Consider the following 17,562-nt stretch of genomic DNA (forward strand, 5'->3'; position numbering starts at 1 on the left):
CATGCCATGTAAACTGTTTTAGAACTTTGAAAGAAGTAATATTTTCAAATTCTTTTAAAATATCATTTTGAGGGCGCCTGAGTGGCTCAGTCAGTTAAGCGTATGCCTTCGTTCGGCTCAGGTCATGATCCCGGACTCCTGGGATCGAGCCCCACATCAGGCTCCCTGCTCAACGGGGAGCCTGCTTCTCTCTCTGCTTGCTGCTCCCCACTGCTTGTGCTCTCTCTATCTCTCTCTTTCTGACAAATAAATAAATAATCTAAAAAAAAAAGAAAATACAGATTTTATTACATTAAAAGTTTTATGGAGGAGATCATAAATATCTCCCTGTGCACCAGAAATGCATTTGATAAAACATAGTAAGCATCCTTTATAATAACACTCAAAGATAGAGAAATATAACTGTTTTCTTAATTTGTGAAATAAATTGATTTAAGCCCCCGAGGTAGCACCTTGGCATTTGAAAGTGTTCCCACTAAGTTAGGAACCAGACAGAGACACATACCCTTATTATTTAACATCATCCTGTATACCCTGTTCGAAGCAAAGGCAAAAGAAGGAAATCTGAAGTATAAAAATTCAAAATAAAAATGTAAAACTATCACTGTTTGTAGTTGATTGTGTAACTTTATTGTATTATATATTGTATATACCCAAGGGAATTGTCCAAAAATCTACTGCAAACAAGAGAATTTGGTAAGGTAGTGAGACACAAAATTAACATATAGACATCAATAACTTTTATACACACAAACAAAAGACAAAGAAATAACCCCAATTATAATATTAGCAAAAAGAATAGAATATTTAAAATAAAAAAATGTTAGGGAAAACTTTAAACATTAAGAACACAATAGGAGACTTGAACAAACGCAAAGGCATACCATGTTCTTTGATAGAAAGACTCAACATCATAAAAGGATCAGTTTGCCTTAAATCAATTTACAAATTTACCTTAAACTTTAAACTAATGTGGTAATGGTGAGTGAATAGGCAGATTGATGGAGCAGAATGGAAAATCCAGAAATATACCCATATATACATACCCAAAAATTAGATAGGAATTACAAATGGCTTTTCATCTATGAAATGACATACTATATTCAGGGAATGCTGAAAAATGCAAGTTCAATCTATAAAGAAATACTGTTTTACAGTTACCAAATTGGCAAAAATCCAAAAGTTTTATGACACACCACAAATTGCTGGGGATGACATAAATTGGTTTACTCCCTTGAAGCCAATTTTGTAATTCTAGTTACAATTACAATGTACATACCTTTTGACTCAGCGATTCCTCTTTTGGGTTTTACCTAACATGTGCATATATGCAAAAAGATGTATGTATATGTAAGGTTATTCACTGCAGAGTTGTTTTCATTGTAAATCACAAGGAACTGGTTGAATTAAGAGAAAGCTCTGTACTGAAACACAAGGCAGCACGAAGAAGAGAATAAGGAAGGTCGCTATGTATCGATGGGAAAGATCTTCAGGATGTTTGTCAAGTGAAAAAAAGCAAGATATATACAGATACATATGTATATATCATGCTATTTTTGTGTAAAAAATAGAGGAAATCTATATTTGAGTTAGCAATGTTTGCATAAACAAACTCTAGAAGGATATAAAAGAAACAAGAAGCATTGGTTTCTTGTGGAGGATATGGGAGTTAGGTGGGAAATAGTTAGATGTGGGCTACATACTTTTGGTCCCTCTTTTTCATTCTTGAACTAGATAATAATCTAGATAATAAACTAGATAACATGTGATAGCAATAGCCAAACATCTAAAGAGACTAAAAGGCTCTTGTAATGTTTTGCCTATTTGGTAAATAAATAAGTGTGCAGTCATATAGTGAGATACTTCGTGCTTGTTAAGAAAAAAATGACTAAGGATGCTGTCTATGTACTGATAGGGAAAAATCTTGGGGATGTTAAGGGCATGAGACAAGGTTTGGAATAGAATGTACAATGTGCTGTTTTTTGTCAAAAAAGAGGAAAATTCCTTGTATATTCATGAAGAAATTCTGGGAGGAGACTCGAGTTGGTGGATGTTGTGATGTGCTGCCAATTCCCCTCCAGACTCTCTTTGGGACTGAAAGATTCCTTGCCCTAGCTGCTCACAGTACTGTTGGCAGGGTGCCTTCAGCTGACAGCCCTACTGGAATGACTGCCTCATTTGAAGGGAGACCTATGGTCATGCCCACTCCCTGGACGGCCTGAATCTGGTGAATGATCAACATGGGGGTGTGATGGGCCAACTCTCCGTGCCTAAGTCAGAGCAACTCTTTAGAAGTTCCCTTCCTTGACACTGCATGGCAGCTTACCTTTTTCCTCTCCTGCCTGTTACCTTCCATAGGAATAAAACAGTTCCCAAAAACCTTCTTCTTACTAAGAGTCTTCTTCCTGGAGAAGCCAACATGTGACAAAAGACCAAACCTGGTGAATGGGGACAAAGTTTTCACTCTGTGCCTTTTTATAATTAAAAAAATTTTTTTGAACCATGTGGATGTATTCTTTACTCAAATCATCAGTGAAAATTTTAAAGTTGATATGTCAGTGATATTTTATGCTTTTCCATGTGTATTTTTAGAGAAGCTTTTTATGACTTAATTTAGGAGATATTTTTAATCCAAAATACTGTGCCCTACTATACTCTAAATATGCTTTTCTTTCCTTTCTGTTTTTGCTTAGGACCTACAGAGGAACACCTCTTTGATCTTACCTTACGATGGAATTTAAAAAGTCACCTGATGGTGGATGGGGCTGGGTGATTGTGCTTGTCTCCTTTTTCACTCAGTTTTTGTGTTACGGATCTCCGTTGGCTGTTGGAGTCTTGTACATAGAATGGCTGGACACCTTTGGTGAAGGGAAAGGAAAAACAGCCTGGGTCGGATCCCTTGCAAGTGGAGTTGGCTTGCTTGCAAGTAAGTGGATAAATTTATGCTTCTCCTCACTCCTTTATCATTTAATTAGTTTTGTTGCATCACTAACACTGTGCAAGGCATAGGAAGATTTTTTTTTAAGTATAACATATTTCCCTGCCTTCATTGAGATTGTAGTACCCTTTCACTATAATAAATCTATGTGAAAATACAGGGTTCCATAAGATCTTCATTCATCTCTTTATCCATTTATTTGCTGTTATGTGCCAGTCAGTGTACTAGATGCTTATAAAAAGATGGATAGTAAACACACTGTTCCTGCCCTTAAGGGACTCACAGTTTAGTGAGAGACACACATACTTCCATGAGTACGAATGACACATGAACATGATGGCATAGATCCAGGCATGTCCAGTGAATGCTGGTGACCAAAGGGCCACATGATGTCAGGCAGTCGTAAGCAGTTCCTGTATGATTCAAAATTACTCCTCTGCGATTTAGGTACATTGCAATCAAATTGTATGAACATCATTTGTGTCCCCTTCATAAGAGAAGTGTGACATGGCAAGGGGTAGTCCCATCTCACAATGGCAATTCTATTCAGAATTCTAATGCAGTGTTATGCATGACATAGATGTGATGTATTTTGTCTCCAAGAGAGATGTTCTTCATAAACATTTATATATGATGTAATAATGATTCCTATCATCTTTAGAACAGTAGAAGATTTTCATTTACCTTTAAAGGATGAAAATCATATGGCACTTCAGTTTCTGAAGTAATAGTTTGAACTCTGCAGCAGTATTTAATGATCACATAATTTACTTGGAACTATTTAAGCACAGGTATGCCAGGATGGTTTGGAGTCAGTTGCCCTGGAGTCTCTTCCTGTGTACTATGAAGTTGACATGGTTCATTGAGCAAATCACAATCTCTGTTCTATGGGAATATACAGAGAAAATAAGGACATTGAATGTGGTGATTTGTAAGGTACTTTTCAGCTCTGAAATGATTTCATGAAAACAAAATGCACTAGCCGTACCTTCATTTGAACATAGTGTCTTTCCTGATCACTAAAGGGGACTTCTTAAAACAAAACATAAACATTTGCTTCCAATTAATGTATTACCTTGTTAAATTAAAAGCAAGACTTGAAAAACAATGCTGGATCATCTGGTCATGCCAGATAAGATAACTAAACATAACTAACAAATGAAAATAATACTGTCATTATGAACTCAAGAGAAACAGGAAGAGTTTGCTCAAGATTTGTTTGAAAGAGTTTTTCAAAATGCGGGTTGTTTGCAAAGTACAAATGGATGATAACTGATATGTTAATATAGGGGTTTGCAGGTATTGATTTCTAGAAAATGATCTGGTATGAAGAGGACAGAATTTTTTAATGTTCTCCAATTGGTCACCATTTCTATTAGCAAATACTAAGTTACATTTTTTTATAAGATTTTATTTATTTATTTGACAGAGACACAGTGAGACAGGGAACACAAGCAGGGAGAGTGGGAGAGGGACTCGATCCCAGGACTCTGGGATCATGACCTGAGCCGAAGGCAGACGCTTAACGACTGAGCCACCCAGGTGCCTCGCAAATACTAAGTTAAACAGAAATGTCATTACCTCATCTTCCAGCAAGGGTCAGGGATAATGGAAATGATATCTCAGTTAGCACATACTCAGAGAGCAAGTTTTTTCACTAACTCTGTCCAGGTAGGAGTTGAGGGTTCAGAGAAGCTGAGAGCTCCTTAGGGATGGGTGGGGCCCTGGTGGTCAGAACTCAAGCTGAGACTCTGAAACTGAACTGCAGCTCTGCACTTTCTCCAAGCTCCCTCTGCTTCAAGGGCCATGAGCGGCCCCCTTAACTTGTAGGCAGGACCAGCTATGTAATTTGCAGGCCCCACTGCAAAATAAAAATGCAAGGCCCTTTGTTAAAAATTAAGAATTTCAAGACAGCAACAGCAGAGCAGTAAATCAAGTGCATGGCCCTTGTAAGAGCAGAGCTCTGTGCAGCCACAGTGGTCTCAAGGCCACGAAACCAGCCCTGCGTGGAGGGGTTACAGAAATAGAGCATACCTCCAAAGGTATGAATTGAAGCCAAATGCTAGTTCAAGTCCTGGCACTAAGATTATTTAGCTGAGTTACCTTGTATAAGTCCCACTTAACTTCAGGCTCATCAGCTAGATGAGGAGGCACTTGGATCAGCTAATCATACCCTTTGAAGGTGAACATAGAATAAAGAGACCAAAGGGTTTAAGAATGAGGGAGTGGTAGGAAAAAAATGATGGCTGAAGAGCTACCGCTGATAGGTGTGTGTGTGCACAGGTGTGAGCACTTTAGTCTGTGTCTGCTGAACTTGAAGAGCCTCCCTTGGCTCTTCAGAGCATAAATTAAAGGACAGGTCCTGGAAACCATGATAACGAAGTATTAGCAAGAGGTGTCTAGCAGTGTGTGAACCATGTCAGCCCTTTGTTGACAACTTTGTTCTACAGAGAAATAAACAAATTAATACTACCTTGGAAATAGGAAAAGTATAGCTCGTGTTGGTAACCCAAATGGTTATCAGCAGCACCTCCTCCTGAACCAGGGAGGTAGCTAGAATCATCTATAGAAATGGTTAAGCATGTAAAGGCCACTATTCGACCCTCAGACATTCTAATTCAGTCAGTCTATAATGGGGCCCACATATGTGAATTTTTGTAAGCCCAAAAAGTGATTTTCAGTTGGGAACTACCACTGGCTTAAGCCCTCTTGACTTAGATTTCAACCTTGCACTTTTTGATAATTCTCCAATGTATGATTTGCTTTGACTTTGTAAAGGGAGCTACTGTAGGTTTCTGCTTGGTGGTAGCACTGCTCATGCTATGTAAAAGATGAAAAATAGTGTCCGCTGACTCTGATTCTGGTGAAAAAAACACATAAATGGACATCTTTGTATCTTTTTGATAAAATATAATATATACATATGTGTATATAGATTCATACACTTTTTGATAAAGATGGGCTTTATACATACATATATATGTGTGTGTGTGTATTTGCTCTTTTTTTTTTTTTTAAAGATTTTATTTATTTATTTGACAGAGAGAGCACTAGCAGGGGGAGCAGGGGCAGAGGGAGAGGGAGAAGCAGACTCCCCGCTGAGCAGGGAGCCCGATGTGGGGCTCGATCCCAGGACCCCGGGATCATGACCTGAGCCGAAGGCAGATGCTTAACCAGCTGAGCCACCCAGGTGCCCCTGTATTTGCTCTTAAATTCAGGAGTATGTATGAATTACTCAAGCTTGTCTAAAAAGACAATTGCCTACCGATCAGTGCAGTGGGGTGGGGATGGGGAGCGGTTCTGGGCGTCTTCATTTTAATTAACTCCCCAGATGATTATGATGCAGGCAGACCCTATTATATCTGAGAAACATGAGTTACTGTCTTTACCCAGTTTTGTCCAGAGAAAACATAGTAGGTGTCATCCTCAGTTCTGTGATCCAATGCCTGGAGCTTTATAACTGAGCAAGGCAGAGAAGAATAAGTACATTTGTCAAGCAACATCTATATTCTACCGTTCTTGTGCTTGTCCCTTACGTTCACTAAGCGCCCCTTGTATGCCTGTCTCAATACCAGCCACTTTCACTTACTTGATCTTAATTGATCCTCACCACATTGCACTGAGGTAGGCATTATTGTCCTTAAATTTTAGTGCTCAAGATGCCCACATGAAGATGAAGCCCAAGATAAAGCACATTCTCTATGACGAATAGTGGCATCTGTTCAGCCTTTTTCCTCGTCTTTAAATTGGGGACAATAAAAGTACTACCTTATATGATTGTTGTGTAGAATAATTGAGATGGGGTTTGGTATATGGCAGGTGCTCAACATATATTAGCTATTAGAGGACAAGAATCAGCTGCAAATAAAATTACTTTTGCAAGCAGTTTCAACCAAACTGTGGAAGCTGCAAAAGAAAGGGACCCTTCAGAACGAGAGACAAAGATATTTCTGGGGCAATGGGCTGGAGGGAGAACTGGAACTTTGGGAAGATTGTGTCTGAACATCTCAAATTTAAAGGCCTACCCCTTTTCTCTGGCAAACCTAGACTTGGACAGTAGCTCACAGTAGCATATCCGAACAGTGCAAGACATGCACTTCTTTACACTCTTTATCATCTTTTTCATTCCTTCTCTTTGAAACTTGAATAATCGAGGAGAAAATACTTCTTCCTCTCATCTGAATTATTTGCTTGTCCAGATGATCCTTGGGATGAATAAAGCTGGGAATTTGGGTTATACATAGTAAATGAGCTCACCTCCATTACACACATCCATAGAGTCTCCTCCATGCTCAGGATTCCAAGACAGAAGACATCCCCTGTGCTTATAAGGGATTTTAGTTTCAGGGAAGAGAAAGAAAAAAGGCTTACTGACAATTTGAGGCTTCAAAAGTGCAAAGGCAAAGCAATGTCTGGAGTTTTATAGAGATGGGTTGTGAGGTGGGCCAGATGGGAGGATGGGCTGTGCATGGTGGGCCATCAGGGAGCAGGCCATCCACACGGAGTCCCTCCGTGCAAAGGCCTGCAGCGTGCACCTCGGGATGCATTCTGGTAGAGTAAATCTGGCTGCAGAAGGAGGCATTGCGTTGGGAGATGTGATGGTCAATGTCCACTTGGTTAGGCTATATTCCCGTTAGTCAAACACCAGTGTAGGTGTTGCTGTAAAGGTATTTTACTTTTTAATTTTTTAATTAAAAAAAATTTTTTTAAGATTTTATTTATTTTTTTGACAGAGAGAGACACAGTGAGAGAGGGAACACAAGCAGGGAGAGGGGTAGAGGGAGAACAGGCTTCCCGCTGAGCAGGGAGCCCGACGCTCCAGGGGGCTCCATCCCAGGACCCCGGGATCATGACCTGAGCCAAAGGCAGACGCTTAACGACTGAGCCACCCAGGCACCCCGCTGTAAAGGTATTTTATAGTTGTGCTCGAAGTCCGTCATCAATGGACTTTAAGTAAGGGAGATTATCCTAGATAATTTAGGTGAACTTGATTCACTCCATTTAAAAAGACTTAAGAGCAGAAATGAACTTTCCCAGAAGAAGAAATTCCATCTTTGGACTATAGCTTCAGCCTGTGCCAGAGAGTTTCAAGCTGCCCTTCCTGATGGCCTGCCCTATGGGTTTTGTACTTGCCTAGCTGGGTCTCACAATTGCATAAGCCAGTTCCTTGCAATAAATCTCTTAACACATATCTTCTGGTTCTGTTTCTCTGGTTGAAACATGCCTGATACAGGAGGGATGGAACTGAACTCAAGGGCTGTTCGTGGCCCTGCATTGTTTTTGGATGAGCTAAAACACTTTTCGGTTAGATGTCATTCTTCAAATTCAAGAAGGGCGGGGCCATTTTTCAGACAACAGAGTTGCTGAAACAGCAGGGAGACCTTTTGTTCCCTATTTTTGTACTCAAAGCAGATTCAACAGTCTCTCCCCTCCCTTTTCTCCTTAATTCCTCCAAAGGCCTTCAAACTGATAATGAGTCAATAAATCCGCCCTCAGGTTAATACGGTGAGTCACTACTGCCAGCTGGGCTTGCTAAATGAGTTGTGAGGGCTGGCAGAGTTGCTTTTGAGGCTATCTGGATGATTTTACTCCCAAGCACTGTTAACTCCTTCAAGTAGGACTGAATTTCTGCCTCTTACAAGGTTTCTGTTGCATTGGCCAGTTCCCAGGATGCTAGGCATTTCCAGGATTTGGTGAGAATAACTCCGGGTTTTGCTTCAGCTTTCCGTACTCTCTGTAGATCAGCAAGCCAACCAACCAGCAAGGCAGTCAGTACGCAAGAGATCAAGGATTTGAGTGGGTTTAGCTCCTTAGTGCCTTTCTCTTCCTTTAGGGAGATGAACTTGAAATTCTGGTCTCAGCAGGAGGAAGGGGTGAGAAACCTATAAGAGTTTGCTGGGCTCCCTGCATTGTGGGTAGAGGGGTAAGACTCTCATGGCCCAGTCATCTGCTCTGTTAGGAAATGCTTGCTGTGCTGCAGGCATACAACCTGGTTACTGCTCTATTCTTTTTTTTTTTTTTTTTTTCTTCTCACTGTATTGTCAGCCTACTTACGGCTTCAGTGCAGTAGGCCTGGCCATTCTACCACTCTTGGGATTCTGAAACCTTTTAGGAGAAATAAGTGCATGGAAGTTGATTTGTTTCCCAAAAGGCATGATTTCTTTCTCAAAGCTATCTTATAATAATGATAAATTGGAAAACCACATTATGTTTCCATTTCCTCCATTTAGAATTTTCATCTCTTTTGTTGATATAATCATACTTTAGGGCCCAGTTCAAGGCTCAGTTGTTTTGGCCCATGGTGCTCTCCTTTTTCTGAAATCCCCAACACATGATTTGAGCTTTTCTTTTGGTGCCTCTTGTCCGTGACCTTGGATTTTAATTGAACTCTTGTGTGTTTATTTTGTCTTCTGGTTTGGCTCTTGGATTGTGTGTCGTCCTCTCTGTGTCTTCTACCATGGTATGAGACACTAGTGCCACGCTGTCCAACAAAGCAACCCCCAGCCCCATGTGGCTCTTGAGCACTTGAAATGTGGCTAGTTCAAGTTGAGATGTGCTAGAAGTGTAACAAATTCATACTGGATTTCAAAGCCTTACTACAAAACAAAAGACTATAAAATGTCTCATTAATGATATTGAAATGTTGAAATGATAGTGTTTTAGATGTATTGAGTCAGATAAAATGTATTGCTAAAATTAATTTTACTTCTTGTTGTTTTTCTAATGTGCCTACTTAGGGAGTTTAGAATTCCATACGTGGCTCACACGTGTGACTCCTTATATTTCTATTGTGCAGTGTTGCTCTAGGGGACACGGGGTAAATAGTGAAGGAACGACAGTGGTCACATATTTAGGTTTTTGTTTGATGAATGCAGACCTAAGTATAATGTTACCAACGTACTTTAAAATTTTAAGAAGTGTATTCTTCCTCCATGCTAATTTGAACAGCCAGCAAAAATTTAGCTTTCTTGTTTCTTCCTAAATCACCCTGAGGGATGAAGGAAACAATTTCATCACCTACTTGTAGATCTTTCTGACTTCCTTATAACAACTCATTCTTGTCATTTTCTTAATTCACCCGTGATCATAACAAAACACTTTTTCAGTTAGAACTTTCATTTTCATTTCCCTTTTTATTCCCTTTATTGGCTGAAAATTACCTCAATCGGTCTGATTTGCGGATGGCTATTAACACATTATTTTATATTTTTTGTTTCATTTTTGTACTTACGAGGTTGCAGTACTCAAAACCCCATCCTTATCTTCCTTACTTTCTTTGCTCCTTACTTTGGTTTGTAGGGCTATTCACTAATATACAGGTTCTTACATTTTTTTGAGTGAATGTGTTCCCATTGTGCCAAAACTGTGGCTGGGAGAATAGAATATCTTGTAAGAGCCCTGAATACCATACGCTGGGAAGGAGAGAGCTGTTCCCCTCTTGGTGCCCCACCCTGCCATCTACCGTCCTTAGACCATTCTGAGCCAGCTGCCTACTACTGAACATTTAGCCAAGGACTTTCAGTTCAACCAGCTCCTCAACTTTCATCTCCCAGACGGAATGTAGTAATAGTAATAATGGCTCCCAAACACCAACTGACATACAATTTTAGTTTCAAGAAACATTTTCACTGAAGGCGAAATGAATATAAAGGCACTGATCCTCTGTGTGTGTGTATTAGGTTCCCACTATCTTCTTTCTATCTTACATTTTATTCTCAAATGATGTATCCTTCTCACTATTTCCTTATTAAAAGATTCCTTCTTCCTCCTAAATGAAATGGCAGCGATAATGGATGGTGATTACATTTAAAAAATGACTTGTTAAAATAAAAAGATGATGAAGCTTTCTTCTTCCTTTTTTCTAAAGTTTTACAGCTTTCCATAAGTGGAATCACTGGCTCATATTGAGTTAACTAACTTTTGTTCCAAAGGCCCCTTCTGCAAAGTACAAGACTTGAAACATTGTAAGAAATTTCCCCAGAGAGTCATCCTTTCATTCAGTTTATCTCTTGAAACTAGTCCAGCACTGAGGAGTACTCTATGGTTTCTCATCTTGGGAAACTTGCCTGCTATTACCAAGAGCTAAGCCTGTAAATGTGTCACGTCTTGCAGATGTGACTTAATGGTCAATTCCAGTTATACTTCACCCTGATTGTTATCGATGAAATATGGGGCTACTGTGGTTTAAATCTATGTAAATAGAATCTAGAAATACTCTAGTTTTAAGGATGAGAATAAAATAATTTGCTCTGAACTTTCAAACACCAAAATGACATGAATGTTACATTTTCATCTGCCATCGATTCATAGAACTACTTAAGCTGTAAGATATTAACAAAAGTACATTGGTGTTCTTTACTAATATTTTGATTTTTAGGAAAAAATTAAGGTGTCAGTTGAAATACTTCCCAGTTGGGAAGAATGCTAAGCTGACTTTGGCCTTAGCCTTGTCATTGGTTGGCTATGGATTCTTGGTCAAATTAAGGGATCTTTCTGAGTTCCAGTTTTATCATTTTAAAAATGAGGTGTTTGGACTCTTTCCAAGGCCTCTTTCAGCTCTAAAATTCTGTTTATATATCTCTGACATCAAGATATTTTTCTAAGTAAACAGCAGATGGCAGTATGAAAGTAGAGAAATTTTAAAAAAGAGTTTTCAGTTTACTGTTTTGTCAGTCAAAGAATTTTTGCTCATTTCTTTCCTGAGCTTAATTTTTTTCAAATAATCATGTATTTGACCAAAATGATTTATGAACTTATCACATAGTTGACAATAATTATGTACTTATTAGCATGTAATAGTTACAGTGTAATTGTACATGCTATGAAAATTATTACCCTTCATCCGCACCCCTGGTTTCCCATACTCTGCATCTCCTTGTGGAGTTATCATGTGTTAAGGAGCATAGATTTAAAGTCCTACTTTGAGGATGGAACTTGAAACTTTTCAGGTATGCCAATAATAATCATCTCTGTGTTTTAATTCCATTGGGCTTGTTAAATTTGTTGACACTGACTCTCATTGTCAATGTCAGTGTTTGGTAAACAACACAGAAGGATCATGCTTTTATGATGTCACACACCCATTTATGAAATTTGACCCTTAAAATCATTTCTATTTTTGAAGTGTCTAAGTATTTCTCATTGGGTATACACACAGCTCAACTACGGATGATAAGTTTGGTCTTTCAAATGGATTTTCCTTTTAAAACACAGGCACAGATTATTCCCCTCTGTTTATCATACAAATATATCAGTCTCCTCTTCTGAACTGGCTCACATAGAAGGCCTGAAATGTCAGGGGCCAGTTCATGACCAGGGAGAAATGTGGGAGAGCTGTACGTGTTGAGAGCTATGTGGTATCTCAGTGGTCATATCCTGGTCTTAAGTAGGCACTTGAGAGATTCCCTGGTATTGGCAGGAATGCTGGACTTGGAGTGGCCGGATCCTGGCTCTATCACTTATAAACAGTGTAACTCATTTCTTTGTTTGAGGTTACTGAACGAAAGATATATACAGAAAAGTGTGCATATTCTGAGTACAGCTTGATGAACTTTTCACAAACCAAATTACACCCATGTAATAATGTGAATATTCACATCAAAAAAAAAAGAACATTGGTAGTACCCTAGAAGTGGGGCCGTGCTCCCTTCTGGTTATAACTCCCTACCCATTACCAAAGATAACCATTATCCTGACTTCTATCATAGATCAATTTTGCCTGTGTTTGTACTTTCTATAATTGCAATTATGCAACGTATTCTTTCTTGTGTTGAGTGTCTTTCATACCACATATGTTTATGAGATACTTCTGCATGTGTAGCTACAGATCATTCATTCTCGTTGCCATATAATAGTCCATTGTATGACTATACCAGAATTCACTTACGTTTTCTATTGCTGATGAACAATCTGGGTTTCTAGGCTACTATACATAGTTCTGCTGTGAACATTATATACTTTTAGTACAGGTATTTCTATTGAGTGTATACACAGAAGCAGAATTTCTGAGCTATACCATGTGTCATGTTCAGCTTTAGGAGACAAGACCAGCAGTTTATGAGGGTTCTGATTGCTTCCTATCCTTGCTAACACTGTTGTCTATCTTTAGCCATCCTGGTGATTGCACTTTTTAAAAATTGGGAATAATAATTGGTACCTTGAAAGGTTGTTGTCAACTTAATGAAGATGTGTTTCTCTTTGCTTTCAAGTCCTGGGCTCTTTCTTCTGCCATGGGCTTGGACACCTCTCTGAGCTTCAGTTTCCTTCCATGTAAATAGACTAATGGGCTGAATAATCCTTAATGTCCTTTCATTTCTGATAAGCTTAGCTCTGTAGTTGTAGGGGCTTTCTAGGTACACGGCTAGTGGGAAAGAATTTCACCATCACTTAAATCCCATTACTTATCCATAGTTATCCATGTTGCCCACTTATCCATAGCACAAATCCGGGCGGTGTCACTGTTACCTGTTACTCAACAGTGTACTTCTTCCCACAAATTCCAGGTTACACATAGAATGTAGGACAGTGGTACTGACGGATTCATACCGGAACAGGTGGGGTGCTTCTCCATTTGGCCTCACCTGCCAGAATATTCTCTAGGAAATGAATAACCACCCCTCCATCCCTCTATATGGTCATATTGATGATCACCCTTGTGCTGGAAAGGAGCGCTGGGCAGGAAAAAATGCATGGAACATGCAGGAGGCAAAATCCTCAGCATAGTATGATGGTTAAGGTGCTGGGCTCCGGACTCAGACTGCCTGGGTTTTTACTTCTTCCTCTGTTACTACTCTGGCGGCGGCTGCCGTTGTCATCACTGAAGAGCGAGCATTGACTGTGAATTTCCTTGTGTCAGGCCTTGGAATCAGCTTGACTTCTGTGCTCTCATTTGTCTTCGCGGCAACCCTATGAGGTGGTACTATTATTACAGTCGTCAGATGAGGAAACCGAGGCACAGAGAGATCAGAAAAGTTGCCTGAGATCAAATTGCCAGCAAGTAGTAGAGCTCCACTTTGAATAAGGTCAGACTCCAGAACGCCATTTCTTAACTAGGTGGCCTTATCATCCGGAAACTTTAATTTCCTTATCAAAAAATGAGGTGAACAATAGTATCTACCTTCCTGGGCTGCAGTGAGATTAAAATGAAATGTGATTGTTTGTATGAAGTATGTCACAGAGTGTCCAGCACATAGTAAATACACAGTAGATGTTTATTGTTAGTGTTGTTATTGTATGATGGAAAGAATCATTTTAAATTTATGATGGGATGGATCCTCTGATTGTGGGAAGGAGGTTACTGTTGAATAAGTGAAGGTTTCATTTATTATTTTAGGTCCTGTCTGCAGCCTCTGTGTCTCCTCTTTTGGAGCAAGACCTGTGACAATCTTCAGTGGCTTCATGGTAGCTGGAGGCCTGATGTTGAGCAGTTTTGCCCCCAATATCTACTTTCTGTTTTTTTCCTATGGCATTGTTGTAGGTAAGAAACCTGGTCACTATAATTTTTCTTTTTCTTTTCTTTTTTTTTTTTTTTTTGTGGTTTAGGTTTTATTTCATCATCATAAACTGAACTCTGCAATCCAGCTAGACCTGGGGATAAGGAACCATGGAGCCCGCAGAACTGCAGCGAGAGCACAGAGATTCTGGGGTATTTCGAGCAGGTGGGGGTGGAGGGGTGCTCTCCCGAACTACAGAAGGAACTATAATTTTTCTAAGCTTCAAGAGTTAGACGTCATTTTACCAAGTTCAGCTTTATTATTCAGTTAATATATGGCATGAAAATGATCAAAAATAATTTACTTTCAGTGACCACTTCACCAAAAATTACTGCCTTAGTAACATGTCCGCCCAATGAATCCAAGTATTTGAAAGGATAAACATGTTTTATCAATGCATATTATGTTCTCTTGCAAGGCACAAGAAGGTTTTTCATTTCAGCACTGCACAAAAAAGGCAAAGAGAGAGGGGGGAGCATGAGACTGATAGCACTTCTCACTGACTTAGGAAGTGGTCCCTTTCATATGGCCCGTTAAGCAGGGCTCTGTTGAGTCGTTTGTGTTCTAAACATCCTGTGCTTCCAGGGCCCACATCACAAAGTTACAGCAGAAGTAAAAAGTAGATTTTAAAACACATAATTATTATTATTATTATTTTAAGATAAGGCAAGAGTGAAGAAAAACTGAGTGGTGGGGATAATTGATGATGATATTGATTATAGGAGAGGAAAAGTAGAGGGCTCTTGGCCTGAGAGGACAGTTTTGGGGCAGATGCCTTTGTGATGTATTATACTAATTGCATTCAACGTTCAACATCATCAGACTAGTCCTAGGGGCTGTTGGTAGAGAATTTGAAAAAGATGATTGCAGCTGTCAAAGTTTTTCTTAGTGTCTGAAAGAACCTAATTTTGTTGACTAGTGATATTCCTCTTTTTTACTTGGGACTGTTTCCCGAAGAATACATAATAGAAATAAGAACAGCTAATATGCACTGGGTACTTCCTATGTGCTTGGCTCTGTGCTGAATTCTTTATCTGACCTCAGTGAATCTTCATAAGAACTCACATTACAGAGAGGGAAAGTGAAGCTCAGAGAAGGGAAATTACTAACTGAAGCTATATAAGTAGGAGATTTGGGGTTGAATCCACTCAGTCTGACACCAGGTCCTGACCTCTTTCACATTTTTGTAACTATTTTCGGTGCTTTTCAAACCCTTGAAGTCTATTTTAAATTTAACTACATACTCTAATACTGCTGAGACCTGAATCCCATGTTAGTTCTTTGAGAACATGCAGTACATTTTTGGGATTTTATATTTCCTATAGTGTTTAATACAGTTTTGGAATGTGGGTACAAATACATTAATCTCTTGTGTAAAATTTGAGAGTCTCCACTGAATAATCATTTTGCATTATTGTCTAAAGGCATAAAAATAAAAATGTAGGTATCTGTGTTTATGCATGAATATTGGATTATTCCTTTTAGGACAAATCCCTTTTTACATAGAAAATTGAATCATTATGCCATTGATATGATTTGGGCGTTTCCCCCAAACTCTGGACTACACATTTAAAGTTTCATGGGATTTTCCTCTTCCACATGGTTTCAAGGTTAATCTAGGCATATGAAGTTGTTACTGACTTAAAAATTGATGAGCAGTGAGTGATACCATAGCATTTGCATTACCTGTAGATAAAAATAAATTTTTAAGAAGAAAAAATTGGCTTGCAATGTCTAAGAGTAATATACATTTGATTGTGTTGGAAGAATATCTAAGGATGTACAGAAAGAAAAAGATAATATTAACTAACTCCCATAACTAAATTTCAATTTCTGCAGCAATGGAGGGAGTTTTATCAACCTGTGAAGTTATTCTTTGATTTGGCTTATGTTGGTGGAACCTTTTGAGAACTAACTGTGCCCCCCCACCCCCCACCTCCATGAATCCACGATTTTCAGTTAAGATAGGACTTGAGATTGGTCTTGGCTGGTGCTGGTGTTATAGGGCTTCCACTTGGCTTTCTCCACTATGATTAACTCTTACCCCATTGGCCAAGGAACAATGTAGAGGGTTACACCCACCACCATGAATGGGTGAGCCATTGAAATATCAGGAATTGGATGGGTCCATGGACTCAGTGGATCCATTGTGAGCCAGACCTGGGGCATGATCCCGTATATTACCTGGCCCCCATATGACCGCATTCTAAGGGAAGGCCACGTAAATGCTTGAGGCCCCTAGTTAACTTGGCAGCTCATGTTCTGTGTCGACCAAGATTCAAAGGGTATCCCACTTTCCCAAGTGCACGAGTACCTATATAAATGGCCATTGTTACCTTTGGGGAAGCATTTAGGGTATTGTTATATACATACTTGTCATAGAGTTTATTGTAATGTCCTTCCTCCTGGAATCCTGGTCTATCCTTCACTTAATGATTCTGGGTCAGAAAACAGGCTCAGGTCTGAAGACTCTGATTTGGCAATAGGTTCTGAATCCCTGCAACTAAGAAGCAATTGTCAGTTCGTGGAGAGAGTGCTGGGTTTAAGGTCAGGAGACGGAGATTCTGTGAGCCTGAACAAGCTTGATGACAAATGGCTGTCCCTTATCTGTGAAGGCAGGCTGGGAAACCTACCTCACACAGGTTTTGTGAAGACCAAATAAAGTCAAGTGACATATAAATAAAAATAAAACAAAAGAATTGAGTTGGATTTCAATTAATAAAAAGATCGCTCTCCCTGGTAATTATTGGGGCCTTGTTAACTACTCCTAGCCAGCAGATAATTAATACTTATTACCATGTTTGATGTCTTTGTGTTTCTTTCTTTCTTTTCTTTCATCAGTAGGCTCATACTCCAGGGCTCATTGAATATTTCTAGGATAAATAAATGAGATAATACTGAACAGTGATACTTCCATTCTATCATCATTTAGAATAGCCAGTTGAAAAGGAAGTGACAAGAAATTATTACGGTCTAAACTCATTTTCCTTTCTGTATTGAGTTCCTTAGAAAAAATAAGAAAGATTCACTTTAATGATAATATTAATTGAGCACTAGTTCTGTGCAGAATTGTATACTGAGCATTTTCATTTGCCTAGGATGAACTAGATGGTCTCTTAAGAGCGACAGTAT

General features: G+C 39.1%; 1 protein-coding gene across 6 annotated transcripts in view; it reads left to right on the top strand.

The window, feature by feature from the left end:
- The window catches only part of SLC16A9 (solute carrier family 16 member 9), a 51,867-nt gene that overhangs the window by 20,117 nt on the left and 14,188 nt on the right, over window positions 1-17,562 (top strand). For 3 of the 6 annotated variants that reach the window (XM_081824217.1, XM_081824218.1, XM_006732646.3), the window contains 2 exons: window positions 2,694-2,926; window positions 14,271-14,414. In XM_081824217.1, the coding sequence (XP_081680343.1) occupies window positions 2,731-2,926; window positions 14,271-14,414 (340 nt within the window). In that variant the 5' untranslated portion in view covers window positions 2,694-2,730. Of the gene's footprint in view, window positions 1-2,693; window positions 2,927-6,446; window positions 8,632-14,270; window positions 14,415-17,562 lie in introns of those variants that run through there. The other 3 variants (XM_031027389.2, XM_081824220.1, XM_081824221.1) reach the window with 2 other exon arrangements.

Source organism: Leptonychotes weddellii, chromosome 6 (assembly GCF_054177405.1).
Source record: "Leptonychotes weddellii isolate Sample4059 chromosome 6, ASM5417740v2, whole genome shotgun sequence".
NCBI lineage: Eukaryota > Metazoa > Chordata > Mammalia > Carnivora > Phocidae > Leptonychotes > Leptonychotes weddellii.